The 17,471-nt window shown below is 33.1% G+C and overlaps 1 protein-coding gene across 1 annotated transcript in view; it reads left to right on the plus strand.

Moving 5' to 3' along the window:
- Positions 1-17,471, plus strand: part of LOC107288945 (dedicator of cytokinesis protein 1) — a gene marked incomplete in the record, with an annotated part of 165,275 nt that overhangs the window by 102,227 nt on the left and 45,577 nt on the right. Inside the window, 6 exon segments of the mRNA XM_015817621.1 lie at positions 7,868-7,957; positions 9,921-10,025; positions 11,477-11,618; positions 12,067-12,145; positions 13,672-13,756; positions 14,693-14,779. Coding sequence (XP_015673107.1) covers positions 7,868-7,957; positions 9,921-10,025; positions 11,477-11,618; positions 12,067-12,145; positions 13,672-13,756; positions 14,693-14,779 — 588 coding nt within the window.

The following is a 17,471-nucleotide window of genomic DNA, read 5'->3' on the forward strand; positions in this document are numbered from 1 at the left end:
TAGTTTATCCGAACATAAAATAGAAATGAAAATGAAAATAATGGGAACCTGTCAGAGGAAAAAGAAAAGGGTGAAAAGGGTGGAATACAAGGGTGAAAAAAAGTCATTGACTTTTTAGTACAATAGATGTTAATAACATTGCAGCCTCAACGCTTTACTTTTACACAGTAATTTACACAGGTAGTCCTCGACTTACGACAATTGAACCCGAAATTTCTGTGCTTAAGTGACACATTTGTTAAATGATTTTTCCCCATTTTACGACCTTCTTGCCTCAGTTGTTAAATGAAGCACTGCAGTTGATAAGTTAGTAACCCAGTTGTTAAGTGAATCTGGCTTCCCCATTGACTTGGTTTGTCAAAAGGTTGCAAAAGGTGATCACATGACCTTGGGACCCAGCAACAGTCCTAAGTATAAGTCAGTTGCCAAGCGTCTGAATTTTGATCACACGATCGTGGGGATGCTGCAAATGTCATAAGTGTGAAAAACAATCATAAGTCCCTTTTTTCAGTGCTGTTGTAACTTTGAACAGTCACTAAATGAACTGTTGTAAGTCGAGGACTATCTGTACTGGCCATTTCTATAATGAACCTATCTAATCAGTAAAACAAAAATTAAAATGGAGATGGTTATATTGATTGTTTTATTCAAAGAAAAGAACATATCTATTTTTTTTTCATTTGGAAACCCACTTCTGGATTTTGGGCTTGCGATGGAAAAAAATGAAAACTTTGATATATTTTTTTTGCCAGAGTTGTTAAGCGAGTCAGGGCAGTTGTTAAGTGAGTCATGCCATTGTTAAGCGAATCCAGCTTCCTCTACTGACTTTGCTTGCTAGAAGCCATCTGGGAAGATCGCAAATGACAATCTTATGACCCCGGGATGCTACAACCATCCTAAATATATGCTGGTTTTCCGAATGTTGGTCCCATGATCTTGGGGATGCTAGGATGATCATAAATGCAAGGAGTGGTCATAAGTCTCTTTTCCCAGTGCTGTTTGTAATTTTGAGTAGTTGCTAAACAAATAGTTGTGTGCTGAAGACTAGCTATATTTATTCTTTCCCAGAGAGCATTTATAACCTCGGGCTAGTGACAGCCACCCCTGGAATAGAGGAGATCCAGAATCTGTTTTGTTTTCACAGGGTGAGAAGCTGGTTTGAATGCCTAACCAGCTTGCCCCCTGCAGCCATTACTGTGCAGTCGCCTTGGAAGCAGATATCTTTCTGCTAGCTCGTCATTCAGTCACCCAGTGGTGACAGCAACAGGAAGGATAGTTGGCTGTCTCTCAGGCAAGGAAAGGCTTAAGCATCTCAAAATTGCAGTGCTTCCGGACAGCGTAGCAAAACAATTTTTGAACGACTCGACAAAACATGTGGACTTACATTTTTTATATTGTAGGTCGGACTTTAACGTATTAACTTGATCGTCCATAATAACTCTTGTTCATGTTCAACAACCGGACTAGTAAAACCGTTTTATATTACCTCTACCTACATGGAGGGAAGTCATAGTCAAGAAATTTGAATTTCTACCTGGTCTACAATAACTCGTGAAAGGGTTCTACAATTCATTTCTCACCTCATCTTCCCAGTAGAAAAAATATGTACTTTCAGAGAGTTGCTTTGTGTTAAGTATTAACAATAAGAAATATAATTCATCACATTTGTATGCTCTCTTTCCTGTAAGGCTTAAAAGAAAAATAATGTACAAATGTGATAAATAATAATTAACGATAGGCTTGGGGTTTAGCGAAAAGCTATCCAATCTGTTTTATGTAGCTATCTCTAAAGGGAAATAACAGGGACAGCTTTTAAAGATGAATTTTCAGGCAGTGAAACAAACTGAATGAGAAAGCTGGAGTTTTTTGCAGCATATTTAATGACTTTAATGGCTTGAGCTGCTTGTGGAGGTAACAACTGCAATACCTGTATTTTTTTTAAGAACTGATTTGTGTATTTCTGTTACTATGGTATTAATGAGCTGTTTATGAACAGCAGGTAAAGTATCTGTTTACAATGCCTTAACCAGTGCAGACCTTTACAAAACTAGGATTTCACAGTTTGCAAAAATATTGTTTTTAATCAAACAACTTTATTTTTATTTTGGTCCTAATTGTGTATTATAGTGTTTTCCATAAATGGAAAAAGGCAGCTAGTTTGAGCACTACTAGGTGTTTACTTTGCTTCCTTCCTTTTGCATTTTAAACAATCAGCATTTTTTTTTACTTAGTTGTTAGCATTTATGTAACAAATTTTATTGTCTTTCATTGTTCTTGAATTTTCTGTCTGAAACTTTGAACTTGCTTTGTCTGGTTCTTAGCATTTAGGAAACGTGAGAAGTTTGAATCCACTTTTGGACAAATAGACAATAATTGCAAACTATTACATTAAATAGGTGCCAAAAATAGTTCATATTTCCAATTTTCCAGATAAGACCCCCTCCCTCCATCCTGAAACTTAGTTAAGGATATATAATTATAATAGATGGGCCACTTCAAGGTATAAGCTTTATAGGAAGTAATGGTGAACGTACAGATAGTCCTCGACCAGAAACCGTAATGGACTTGCTCATTATGGACAGAAGTAATTATTATAGTTCGAAACTCCCATGTGATCACCTCACTATGACCCCCCATCCCTACTCTTCGACATGTGGTCATTAAACAAATGTGTGGATAATTAAGCAGAGTATGGGGTGCCTCAGGTGCTCTGGGAGGCCTAGCACAGGTCCTGCCCTGTGCCTCCTTCCCTCTCTGAGATACCCCATGTTCTGCTTCCTGTTCCTTAGAGTCCCTCAGGTCTTGGGTCTTCTTCCTATTCCACCAGGCCTCACATACTCCTCCTCACTTCACATTGCCCATTGTATATTTAACTTTTTGAAGATCTCCAGAGGCTGCTCCATTCCTGAGCCTTCTGGAACAACACCAGAGTAGCTGCCATTTTTGACACTGGACACATTGAATTGTGGCCATTCTGAAAATGGTGTTCACATTTGGATTGTACCACACAGGCCAGAACAGAGCAGCTGCCTTTCTTCTTAAATGGAGTTCTGGAAATCTTCAGAAGATAAGAGAGGAGAAGGATATGGAGTCCAGTGGGGTGGGAAACTGGCCCAAGGCCTATGGGGCCCTGTAGGAGCAAATGGAGGGAGATAGGAGGAGGGCACTGCAGCACCCTATAGTTAGTCATAAGGGTGAATGCAACAGCTGTAACTTTGGAATCGGGTCATAAGAAGCTTTTGGATGGTCTACTACCATAACTTCATACTGTCACTAAGTAACCAGTCATAAGTCAACGATTACCTATATATCTCATTAAGCCTTTTCTTAAATAAAGGCTAGGAGAAATTAGAAAAGTCATTTAAAGGTTGCTACTGTCCACCTAGCTTATATCTTACAAAATATTTCTTGAATTTAAAAATAATTGCACAAAAATAATTTTACAAATTGTAAGATTGAATAGTTTTAGTTTCTGAATGATAATGATAAATTGTACCACCTCTTGACAAATATACTATTTTTTAACTTTGTTTTCTTGTGGGATATTTTTATAGTTGATTATATATCTTGCAATAATCATCCAATTACAGATGATAACATGTTTTAGAATTCCAGTGTTCATGATAGGTACAATTTCACATTCCTTTTTAACTATACAGAAATTCTGTAACATGTTTCAACAGCTAGATCTGTTCACAATAATACATATATGAGCAAAATATTCACAATTTCTGTTCAAATAAATGAAATAGAAAACGTTGAGTGGATAAAAAATAATAGACAAGCAAAAAGAAACTGTATTTATATCTCATTTCTTAGTTTACCAAAACAAAAATATAATTTCAATATATTTTTGAATAAAATTTATTTTATTTCACAGTTCCATCCAAGATTGTACACTTGAATCTGTGAAATATTCATTTATATATTAATTTACTTTTTTGAAAACAAAAAAACACTGGTTCGCTTTATGCTAGGAGGTGAGAAATTATTTTTCCCTGCACCCTCACCTTAGTCATTTCTATTTACAATCCTTTTGCCCCTCACTGTTCAGATCATTAATCATTTAAACTTACTTAAGGTTATTGTTAGATTTAGGAAGACTTGGCCAGGGATTTTGGCACATGAAGAAGCAAAGAAATGGGAAACAAACAGGAGTTTCTTAGTAAAATTCAGTGGGCAAGTTCGTAATGAAATTTCTTTCTAAGTGAACAGTAACACTATCAGAAAGTCCAAGATGGGAACAATAAGAAATAAATAATTCTTCAGTGGTTGTTCCTTTAAAAAACAGTTACTATGAGTGAACAAGGCTTTGCAATCATGACTTGTAAACTTATATGTTCATGTTCCTGAGATGATCTGGCATTGATTGCTGCAACTACAAGCCTGTACAGAATTAAAACAATGACTTGGCTACATCTCAGCCAATGGCAGTTTTATCAAATCTTGTCTACACAAGAATTGATAGGAATTCTCCATAAAGAAAATAAACAAAAGAGTGGGACTAATAGATAATAGCTGGAAATAACAAATATAGGACAAATTCTCTGTTACTAAAGACAGTGAGTCATGCTTATATCATTTGTAAATTAGATTAGTTAGATTATGTGGAGCTGCTCTTGAAGATGTGGCTACCCGCTTTCTGGTCACCATTAGTTGATTTGGCAAAGTCCTTGCTTACTGACTACTCAAAATTCAATGTGTGTGTGTGTGTGTATATATATACTTGATAAAAAACAGTTCCTAATAAGATTCAAATTGGCAATGCTAGTTTCAGAGTTATCAAAACATTTTCTTTCTTTCTTTCTTTTTGAAGCATTTCAGATATATTGTTCCCACAGTTCATGTACATAAAGCTAAAGAAAATTTCACTGTAAGTTTGTGTAAAGATCCAAATGATACCCCATGAAGCATTTATGTCCCATTTATAAGAAATAAGTGAAGGAAACTTCTGAATATCTTTTCAGTAGAGGACAGAAATAAATAAGATGAGAAAGCATCTCAGCTTCTCAGTAGGGAATGAGAAAATGAAAACACAGTACTAGTTTCCTAAAGTTGTTATCAATATGGTGATCAAGGAAATTCAACTACTGAGATATACTGTACATGTTTGGGTAGCACCTTTGGGAATCTTCCCTCTAAATCCTGATAATAAGAGAAAGATAAAATAGACCTATATTTAGAAAACTGACTTCCTGAGAGTGCTCATCATTCCATATTTCACTCCTGTTGATTAGAAAGCCACCGAGATATTCTCTAATTATCAACTGAAGTACATCTTGTACTTTGCTGATGATTACAAGTATACTGTAGAAGAGCAATTTGTCTATCCATTTTAACGTTATTACTTCTGATGACTAGATAAACAATTTTGGAATAAAATACTAGATATTTATTTTTCTTCATGCATATGAAACTTATTTATATGAAACATAAGCTAAAATGGCCACTTTTCAAGGTGGCTCTGCTGCAAATAAAGAGAATTATAAGAAAAGGAATACAGGACAAAAGGAAATGGAAAAAGTGGGTGAGAAAGACAGTCTAAAGAAGCTATGAAGAAAACTAAAGTCAAAATAAAATATTCTCGAGAATGCATTTAATGTTACTTGTAGACCACTGCTATTTACATTCAGTCATGAGAGAGAAAAGCAATTCCTCCAACCCAGGTGCAGAGGACTTCACTCGTGCAACTCATAGTTTTAAAAAAGTAATTTTCATCGAGGTCTCAGCAGGGAGCCACCTGAAATACTGAATTAGCTGCTCTTGCCTACTCCGTCAGTAGGATCTGCATGTACTATTAAAAAAAACCATGGAGGTACCAACTTGCATTGGAATTCAATAAAAGTAAACTTTAAACCAAAGAAATAAAATAGCCGAATGAATGTTGGGTCTTTTTAATATATTTTTCTGATTTCCTGCCATTTTTAAAAATAATTTCATTAATGTCTGATCATTTTAGAATAAATTATGTAGCTCTTTTACTTTAATTAAGGATACAGATGAGTAACCCAATGCTTTGTCAGTAAAATATGCAAACTAATAATTTCTTCCCAAATTTTGCTAATTCTTCCCTTATTTCAGGTATTTTCTAAGTTTTTAGTGTATACCATCCCTTTTTTTTCATTAATACAGTTACTCTTCTTCACTGACCTCCCTTCAGGCTGACTCAAATGAATCTTTTCAAATATTCCTTTTAATTTTTCTTTTTCTACTTAGCTCCTCTACTTTGACTGCAGGCTCTGTTAGTTAGCAAAGTGCTACTTGCTTATCGATTGTCTTGTAGTGAAAGGCAGAATAGAAATCCTGAATACATAATTGAAATGAAGTGAGCTTTATTTTTTATTGGTGTATATCCCACCTTTATTTTTATAAATAACTCAAGGTAGTGAACATATCTAATTCTTCCTCTTCCCATTTTTCCCACACCAACAACCCTGTGAAGTGAGCCGGACTGAGAGAGTGACTGGCCCAAAGACTTTATGTCTAAGACAGGACTATAAAACTCACAGTCTCTTGATTTGTAGCCTGGTGCCTTAACCACTAGACCAAATTGACTCTCACATACTGTATATAGTACTAGTTCATCGTAAACTATGGTATGAGTTTTCCCATCGTTGGATCGTATCTCCACTAAGATAAGCACCTAATTCAGTTTGATGTGGGATATAGGTGTATTAACCCCTACCCTGGATATTCTGTACTGTAGAGGGTGAAATGTGAATTCTGATACAAGGTTCATATATTCTTTTTATGGATAAAGACACAAGGTTAGGAAGCATGACAACATGGGTTATGGAGAAATAGGTTTACAATCATCAGTTTGGAGAAGGAGACACATTTTACCCACCCATCCCCTAAAAATAACAAAAAGCATACAATAACATGACTGTATAAGTGTGCACATCCTTAAACTAATATTTCGTTGAAGCACCTGTTGATTTTATGACAGCATTCAGTCTTTTGGGGTAGGAGTCTATCACCATGGCATATGTTGTCTTGGGAATCTTTGCCCACTCTTCCTTGCAAAAGTGTTCCAAATCTGTCAGATTGTGAGGACATCTCCTGTGCAAAGGAGAACACCCCACAAATTTTCAATTGGATTCAGATCCAGGCTCTGGCTGGCCCATTCCAAAAGTTTGATCTTCTTCTGGTGAAGCCATTCTTTTGTTGATTTGCAGGTATGCTTTGGGTCACTATTATGTTGAAAGGTGAAATTGCTTTTCATCTTCAGCATTTTGGCAGAGGCCTGGAGGTTTTGTGCCAAAATGTATTGATATATATATTTGGAACTGTTTACAATTCCTTCCACTTCGACTAAAGCCCCATTCCAGCAGAGGAAAAGCAACCACCATGCTTCCCTGGTATATTTTTGGTGATATGCAGTGTTGTTTTTGCACTAAATATACTTTTTGGAATTATGGCCGAAATGGTCAACCTTAGTTTCATCAGACTATGACACATTTTCCCACGTGCTTTTTGTCAGGCTTGATGTAGGTTTTTGTAAAAAAAAAAAAAAAAGTCACCTTCTATACTGCTCCCACACTGTGGAATGTAGTGTATGATAGCTGAGCTCTATACTTTTCCTACTTTTATGAAATTAATCAAACTCTTTCTCTCTAGCCAGGACAGTTTAATCTGATTGGTTAATACTTAAATTATGTAAGTGTCTTTATATTACTTAATTCTTTATTTTATCTTTCTGATTAGCCACCTTGAATGGCTAACTAGAATCTGTTAGTAAGCAGAGATAAAAATTGAAATTTGTATTGCTGTCGTTGAATAAATATTAACTGAATTTTAATTTTAAATACTGAATTTTGAAAAGATATGTTTAAAGTTAATTAAAATTTAGTTATGTTTTTAACAGATGTGGGAAGAAGCCATTGTCTTGGGCAAAGAGCTTGCAGAACAATATGAAAATGAAATGTTTGATTACGAACAACTTAGTGAAGTACTGGTAGGTTTGTCTTTAACTCATTTGTAAATGACTCTAAACATGAAACTTAACATAAGTATCTCAGTATTAATTACAAAGCAAATTCATATGGGACATATTTCACAACATATTAAAAGAAACAGTTTGAATTAGAAATAAGCCTTTTTTAACATACTTGCTACTGATTTTAGAGTTTAGGTAGTCCTTGGACAGTAATTGGGGTCATAATTTCTGATGCTAAGCAATGCGGTTGTAAAACTCAATACTTAGCAATAGCAATTCTGACAGTCCTGGTTGCTGTTGTTAAGCAAGGACCATATAGGTTGTTAAGTGAGGACTGACTTCAATAGTGGTCTGGGCCTGTTTTAAGGGCAGAGTTTACCATAGAGTTATAGTGAAATGTTTATTACTAAACAATTAGCTTGTGAAACCTTGTGCACAGAAACTTTTTGCTAATTTCTTTGCATATATTTTCAGATGGGTCTCTCTTGTTTTTTGTGTATAATAAGTGGTGATAATATGTTCAAGTGCCTACTCTTATAGTGTTTCTATGCATCACAAAGTATAAGTTGGTATAAAAGAATATTATGATATCTGAGTTGAATCAAGCAACATCCTAGAATCAGAATTTTATATCTAACATAAATATAGTCTAAAGACACAAAACATCTTGGCTATCTGAGGGCTAAGTCTGATGAAAAGTAAAGCTCATCTATTTTTATTCAAAATACAAAATCCCTAAATCCTTTATTAATCACGCTGGGCTTGACTATTATGGGTGCGCGTGCGCGCGCGCGCACGCACACACACACACACACACACACACACACTGCATCTACACCCACACATTGCTCTCTTCACCAAAAAAAGTGAGTTTAATTTAAAAGTTTTTAATTCATCCCATTATTTATACGATGATGGTTGCCCATACGTATTCATGTGTATAAAATACTCTCTAGAATCCCTTGGGATCAAGGCAGTCAGTATGTTGCAGCAGAACAAATAATCAAAAAGCAACCTATGAAGTGGTAAAAGAGTATCACATGCTGGATTAAATGTACTATTAATGAGAAAAAAAACATATATAATGCTTTGGGGCCTCTTGATACAGAACTTTCCAATCAATTCTTATAACTTCAGTCTTACTATAGAGAAAGCAGACATATTTCATATCTAAGAATTAGGTATAAGGGAATAATATGCTTCTAATTCTAGTTTGCTGCTTGATTCAATTCAGAAATTATAATATCTTTTACACCAAGTTATACTTTGCAATATATAGGAGCATTAGAAGTGTAGGTACTTGAATATATATCACCACTTATTATACATAGAGATCAAGAGAGACCATAATTACATACTCATCTGAAAATATATGCAAAGAAGTATTGGATATTAAAAAAGAAATATTAGAAAATATTAGTAAAGCAGCAGTATGACTAAGGAGTACTACTCTTTGGCAGTAGAGTAGTGCCAGAGTAGACCATTAGATTATTAAGAGTTGAGCATTAGATTATTACTTTACCCTGGTTCAATCAAAAGCATACACTGAAATGGAAGAAGTACTTCCAATAGCAATTTCATTTATCTTCTTGTTAAAAGTCTGCTCCATTTAGAAAGATACCACTGTATATTTGTTCCACCTGATTCAGCTATAAAAGCTGCAAGTAATTCTCTATATTTGACCATCAGATTTTCCCCTTGACTACCAGCTGACACACTTGCAAAAGACTTTCAGTATAGCCCATAAATAAAACAAATTAAGAGAAATTGGTCTTCTCTTTTCCATTTATCTATTAGATTTTGTACAAACAAAGTAACTTATCTTGTTAACATGCCTGCAATAGCATCCTATAGAATTAGGGTGAAATACATTAAATGTTTCTTATTTGTAAGTAGCTGTGATTGGAAAGGTTTATGAAGAAAAAGAAAATATAATCTCCAGAAAAAGAACGTTCTAAAAATTATGTTTTTCTTAACACAGAAAAAACAAGCACAGTTCTATGAAAATATTGTGAAAGTAATAAGACCTAAACCAGATTACTTCGCAGTTGGATATTATGGACAAGGGTTTCCGACATTTTTACGGGTAAGTTAAAAAAAAAAATCTTCTCTACTTTAATTTTGCTGCAGGCCAGAAAAACACATTTTGTATCCTATACATTTTGAATGAAAGACTGTGTTCCAAATGTTCATAAATCCTTTTTATTGAGAATAAAATAGAGTGGAAGATACAGTGGATGGTCATAGTACAATAATGAATACTCGTTTTGGTTTTTTTCTTGAATTTTGGCTAATATTTTGATACATTTTCAGAAATTTTCCGGTGTTCTAGAATTTAACTCCGTGCTTCCACTCCAGTTTCTATAGGCTTAGCAAGTCATTAACCAATGTTTTATTTCCCATGGTTGAATGCTGGATGAAAAGCCAAGTGAATCATGAAGTCTACCTGTGTTTTACTAAAAAATATTTCTAGAAAATGTCTCATATTTCCTTGCTGGCTTCACAGTTATAGAGATAAATGCTAATAACGTTGAATAATTAAATGCAGCACTGTGGGAAACCATGAGAAATCACTTGGGAGGTAGCAAAGCTATCCAAAATATTTGATTCTAAGATGTAGGTTGTGAAATAACAGTGCTATCCTAAGAAATGAAACAGAACAATTTTCACATGTTCAAGTGCATTATTTATTTCTTTTAAAATAGAAATATAATAGCAGAAATTGCTTATGTGCTAAATGGAAATACAAATAAACTTTTCATAGATAAAATACAATGAAGTTAGGTTTACAAAAATATTAATCAAAATATGTTAGTTTTCTTAATAAAACAATAGTACTTTTGCATTTGTTGTGAGGAGCAAAAAATTGTAAGGCTTAGTAGTCACAAATGAATGTTTAAGAATAACCTTTTTCTTTTTACTCCTCTGCCTACTGTTTTATATTTATCTATTTTGTATTCTAAAAACTTTGATTCTTATATAGTAGTAATACAAATGCACATAGAATTCAATCCAAAGAAAATAATTCTTAGAATAGACCCAGTAAAATCTTTGGGAACATTGTTTTTGTTGAGTCTATGACTGACAGGTTTAGTAAATTTTAGTAGGTTTTTTTCCCCTGTAAATCCAGATTTAATCTATAAAGAGCATTTAAACTTTTAAGGGAATTCATCTAGCCATGATAAAATAGTCGTAATCATAAAAGAACCTCATTGCACAAATAATTTTTCATTCCATAAGTTGAAAACTATAATGTACTCATTTAATTCAAAAATATGTATCAGAATAAAAGAAATTGATGAATGCTAAGTAAATATGTGGAAGTATAAGTATATTCTTGTTTCAGGATCTGTGTTTTTTTTAAAAAAAAAACCAACCTATTGATTTGTATAGAATTTTATTTTCTGTTGGTTTCTAGAAATGTTTAGCTTCATAATGTAGAAGCAATTAAAGATATTCTTAACCAGAAATTATGTGCATTTATATATTTAAATGGAATCTGTCAAAAACTTAAACATATTATATATCTGTTTATAGAACAAAGTTTTTATTTATCGAGGAAAAGAATATGAACGCCGTGAAGATTTTGAAGCAAGATTATTAACACAGTTTCCTAATGCAGAAAAAATGAAGACTACATCACCACCTGGTGAAGATATTAAAAATTCTCCTAGCCAATGTATCCTTTAAAAGTTTTGATGGCCTTGGTGTAATAAGAATTTCAACAACTCATGGGGTTCTTGCCGTACTTACATTCTCTTATTGTTACATAAGAGTTGTATCTAGGGAGTCAGATTTAGCCAAAGTTGGCTGATCATGAAGAAAGCTAAACAGGTTTGGGTCTGGATCATACTCAAGTGATGTACCAAGAAGAAATCCCAGAGCTATAGATTAGAACAGAAATTGGGAGAAAAAACAGTGGCAGGAAGACTACTTCCTTTCTTTATGGTGGTCAAAGAAATCATAAGAGTCAAGCACAACTTGAGTGAATTATTTTTTACTTTTACTCAGTGTACAGTATGTGTTTGTGTGTGTGTGTGTGTGTGTGTGCGTGTGTGTGATAAATTAGGTACTCTGTTTGCATAACTTTAACTAGACATCACTGTAATTCTTAACATGTAACACAGATATCCAGTGCTTTACAGTAAAGCCAAAACTGGACTTACCATCAAAATTTCACAAGCCTGTATCAGAGCAAATTTTAAGGTACAGACACATTCGAAATGAGCAATTACTCGGAATAGCTTTAGTAGACTGCACTTGCTTAAATGTATTATCTGCTAAATGGCCTGAAGAACTGCATCTAAATTCATCAACACAAAAAGAAATAGACAGTTTAAGGTGCAGCAAGGGATTATCTTTTTCCATTTATCTCAGGAAGAAAAATAATTTTGATTTCATGGCTGCTCTCTCTCATTTTCTGTTTTCATTTATTTTTCAATATTGATAAAAAGTAGAGTAATTTGTGAATGACTTTTGGTTAGTGCAATTTCTGTTTTGCCTGTCTTTTACATGCACAGGCAGTATTACTGATATATCAGTTTTTTCAATCAGATTTTGTTTATTTTTAGGTGAACTGAAATAAGGGATTTTTTCAATTCAGTATGACCTGTGCCACCTTATAATTCCTTCTAGACAGTATCCCATAAAATAAACAAATGTGATCTAAATATTATATACCACTAGTAATCAAAACAAACGGTTTCTTGAGCAGTTATCGTGGCAGTAATATCTAAGGCCTTGGTATACCATTAAAAGAACATATCTTCATATTCTGAAAACTATGTTTAAAAGCAATGTTATTTATTTGAAAAACTAATATGCATCCTCAAAAGGAGCAAAGGGGCAATGTCATGTGTCATAATGTCATCACCAAGTTGATTCAAATTGCATATAGGCCACAGATGTCATGACACAATTTGCCAAATAAGTTGTAGTGAATACTGATATTATCAATAGCATTAAACATGTACACCCAAAACCAAGACTCTTGAAAAAGCTTCTCTAACCAGATTTATTAAAAGAGAAAAGGGATTTGATTACAGAAATCTCAACAACTGAATGTTTTTAGAACCCAATTTATAGGAGTTTATTTTCATTCTCTTGGGGGAAAAAACCTTTTTAAGGATGAACATATGAACTAATTCTGAGTTTTCCAGATAATAGAATAATTAGTGTATGTTTTGAACTTATAGTATTTTTCAGTCTGCCATCCTCTTTCCAAGAGAAAAGAATCTTCTTTCTCCAGTCTCCGTTGGAAAGTCCTAATGCAGAATTTCCACTCAACTATCATCTGCAATAGTAGCCGTAGATCAATCGCAATCTCTTAATACTGTATATCTTTATGAGAAAAACCTGACTCTGGATTTTGCTTTTTATTTTGCCTGCACAGGCCTGCAGTACTGGGTAGTTGTGATATTGCAGAGCCAGAAAACTTTGTGATACTGTACATAGATTAAAATCTAATTATGAAAAACAAATAACATATTTATTCCTTATCAAAATCTGACACTAAGATTTCTGGCAGAAGGGTGGGGCAATACAATTCCATTTATCATTTTAGGGGATTGTGATATTGCAGTTTGAAAATCCTCATTTTAGGCTATTGAATACATATAAGCCCTATAAAATATTACTTTCCTACAATGCTTAAAACTTAAAGCCTTGTTGTGATCTTAGATATTGTGGCCACATGAGACTATAAATGCAATTGTGTGTTTATCTCTTTCTAGTTTCTATAGGGTAAATGAGGTTCAGCGGTTTGAATATTCAAGACCCATTCGAAAAGGAGAGAAAAATCCAGACAATGAATTTGCGGTAATTTGAACATGTTATGCAGTTTCCTTAATGTCTTTTAAATGTGTTTGTCTAATATGTAAGAGAAAGCATAATATGCTTTCTGTAAATCTTTACAGTTTGTATATATATGTGACATTTAGTTTATAGTGTTAAGGAATTTCTTGTCATCAAATGCAAGATGAACAAAAATAAGAAAAAATTAGTGTTTAGTTTTTTAAAAGTGGTTGCATTAATGTAAAGATTTTAGTCATGAAAAATTAATTTCTGCACGAATGATTTTCACTAATACCAGTTTTTTCATTTAGTTTAACTAATTTATGCTTTCAAATATTTACTCAAAAACTAAGATGTCTCCATTGAGTTATGCTCCCTGTACACATTACATTATTGGCAAACAAAGATTATAAACACTTATTTGAGGCTAAATTACAAGTAATATTAAATGCTTCTTTGCATATAATATGCAGCTTGTATCAACTGCATGGGAGACACAGATAATTAAAGGAGTCAGAATAGGGAAAGAGAGGAAGTTAAACTCTTTTCCTCCATCTTCTGAAACTGATATTTGCACCAGTTGGGGATTTTCTCTCATTCATTTTCTAAACAACAGTTCTGTACAATTTTATCCTCTAGAAATAGCTGTCTACAGAATACTAGAGGATAAAATAATTGTTTGCAGTATAGGCTGTTTATATATATACGTGTTGAAATGAGGGAAGAGCTAATTCACTTGTGTCATCTATATGAATACAAAAGCTCATAACAAAATGTAAAGAAAATTAATTAAACTGGATGCAAAAGTGTTCTTTCATCCATTTTGTGTAATTGTGTTGCCACTGTGGCATTAGTACATTTGCTACTAGATTTTTATATAATGACAGTATAAATTTTGGGTTAGGATAATTTTGTCAGTCTATAAGCATTTTACTTTAAAACTTTTCTCTTAAATTACAGAATATGTGGATTGAGAGAACTATTTATGTGACAGCGTATAAACTACCTGGTATTTTAAGATGGTTTGAAGTCAAATCAGTATTTATGGTAAGTTCAGGTTAATAAGATCACTTTATTAGACGGCTGATATTTTTAAACAAATCAAAATGTTTATAATTTGCTAATGCTTACATTTTGAATGTTTGCAGAAATCTTCCATGCATTTATATTTGTGTCAGTCCTTCTATGGAGACCAAACTAGGAAACCAAAGTCATGTAGACCAATACTACTTTTATTATAAATGCTTGCAAGTTTAAGTATCCTTCCTCTCTCCTTCTATCTTCATGACAATTAGAACATTACACCTTATTTGGAAAATACCTTGCTGATTATTTTTTTTTGAAGGCTAGAAGTGCTTCATTGTGAAATACTTCATCTGCTTGTCCTTCCTATTTTTCCATCTGGGCACCATTTTGGCTTAGATCCATTTATAGAAATTAAAAATGGTGGACAGCAGAGCTTCACTTTGCTATGGAGTGTTTTTGGACATCTGAAATGATTAAAAATAGTTTTGTGTGCTATGAGTATGAAATGAAAGATTCTGAAACATTATCATGAATGAACTATAGATTCAAAGAAATAGTTTTATATTAGGGTGAAACACAATTTCTACCTACATCAGGTTTGAGAATAAATTTTAAGTTTTTCATTGTAATCGGTTTGCATTTTTGTGAAAGGGATTTCTGTTAGAGCAAAATGGTTTTGAATTTGAGGTTCATGTAGCCTTACATAACATCTCTCCAAATTAAATTTGCCCATCCTACAAAGTTATTTTGGAAGGGGATGCTTTAGTTTTCTTCTCCACATGACATTAAGGTGCTAGAGGCTTAAAAATAGATTGTTCCTGTTGTAATCCTATTTCTGTTTTAATTGCTGTTTATTTTTATCATAATATTGTATTTTCTAAATAAACTACCCAGAGTTTAGAGATGGGCAACATAGAAATTCAATGGTAATATAATTTAAAAATCTGGTTTTTTTTTCAAAATCAAATTAAATATGTTCTAAATTCAGCACAGAAAACTGAACGTGCAGACATTGAAACTCAAAGGATGGATAAATTTTATACTGATATTGATGGGTTATAGTTTATTTGATGACTTTAGTCATATGTTATCTGATTAAAATTCCTCTGTTATGAAATCAGCTTTCTTTAGATAGGCAGTGACACTATGAAGCAGATCAGTTTTACACATAGCACATAATTATGCATAATTGTTTCTAATTCTTTTGTATAAGTTTTTGTAAATAAAGTTATAATGATACACAGTTGAAATTAATACACCTCAACCATTCTTAATATTTCAAACAGAGCGTTTAACCTTTTATCTCCTATGTGTAATACAGCTCTTCCAAAGTCACAGCACCTGTTCAGATTGTCTTATAAGATAGAAAGCTATTAACACAATTATGTATTCCAGAATTCTATAATTCCAAAACACTGATTTCTTGACACAAATATTATGCCCAAAGTAGAAAATAAGATGAAATAAATTATATGCATTGCAAGTTATTCGAAACAGAAATAATCTTTAGCAATCAGGTGTATTGCTAGTATTTTATTTCTAAATGGAAATTGTGCTAATTTCAGTCTAAAACCAGCCTCTTCTTATGTTTATGGAGATTTTCAGTCATGGTTGTCCCAAAGGTGCTTTTGAAGAGGCAACTAGATTTCTTGTTTTTCTTTGAAGACATTGCGCTTCTCATTCAAGAAGAGCTGAAGAAGCTTCTTGGATGAGAAGTGAAACATCTTCAAAGAAAAACAGGAAAGTCCAGTTGCCTATTGAAAAAACACATTTGGGAGAGTGTCTTCTTAGTGTTAATATTTGTGATGGAATGAACAAAAAACATATTATGACATGAACATTATGCTCTCCAGATTAATTTTATTAGTTATATATTTGCAAAGAATAATAGAAGAAAGTATGCAAATAAATACTGATTTTGGAGATTGTAATTGCTCCTGTATTTGCATTGTAATCAATCACAAAATAAAAGTGGAAATGTATTATCAGAAGTGGAAATGTACTATGCAGATTGACACAAATAGATTAGTTATTAGAGAACACAAATTTGTCCTGTTGACTATGTTTATAGTTAGGGCCTGGTTAGGACTCCAGTTAAACACATGGCGAGTTCAAACATTCAGACTTATTGTTCATTTTCCCAGTCTCCAGATGTTCAGCAATATACATGATAGTCAGGGAGAATAAGGGTTATGTCCAACATGTGCAGGCCTATTTTCTACCTAGCTTGAGATCACAATATACTCAACAGATTCCTTAAACTGGATTTCTTTCTTCTGATTAAGATTTAATCTTATCACTAAATTTGTAATTAGGGTATTCATAGACATTGATTTATGATTGTTTCTGAAATGTATTAATAAGGAATAATCACATGACTTCAAATTTAGTCCTGTCTTTTGAGTTGTAGGTTAAACAGTAACATTTAATTAACAGAAACTATTCCAGCAAAGTCAAATAAATCCCATTAAAAACGAATGTCATTTTAATGAATTTAGTATTTCTATCTCTGTTTCCATTTTTAATTATACCTGCTGGTGAATATATACAGGTATCACAGATTTGTGATTTATTGTAGTGCAGTAATTTATTTTTACTCTGAGGTTTCCCAAACAAAAATAGTTTATTTTGAAAAGTGTCTCAATCGGGCTGGAAGATCTGATAAAAATCTTCTTTTCCTCTTGACTGAGGCAAATATTGGAGTAAGCAGTGG

Source organism: Protobothrops mucrosquamatus, unplaced genomic scaffold (genome assembly GCF_001527695.2).
Source record: "Protobothrops mucrosquamatus isolate PMUCROS unplaced genomic scaffold, P.Mucros_1.0 scaffold_128, whole genome shotgun sequence".
NCBI lineage: Eukaryota > Metazoa > Chordata > Lepidosauria > Squamata > Viperidae > Protobothrops > Protobothrops mucrosquamatus.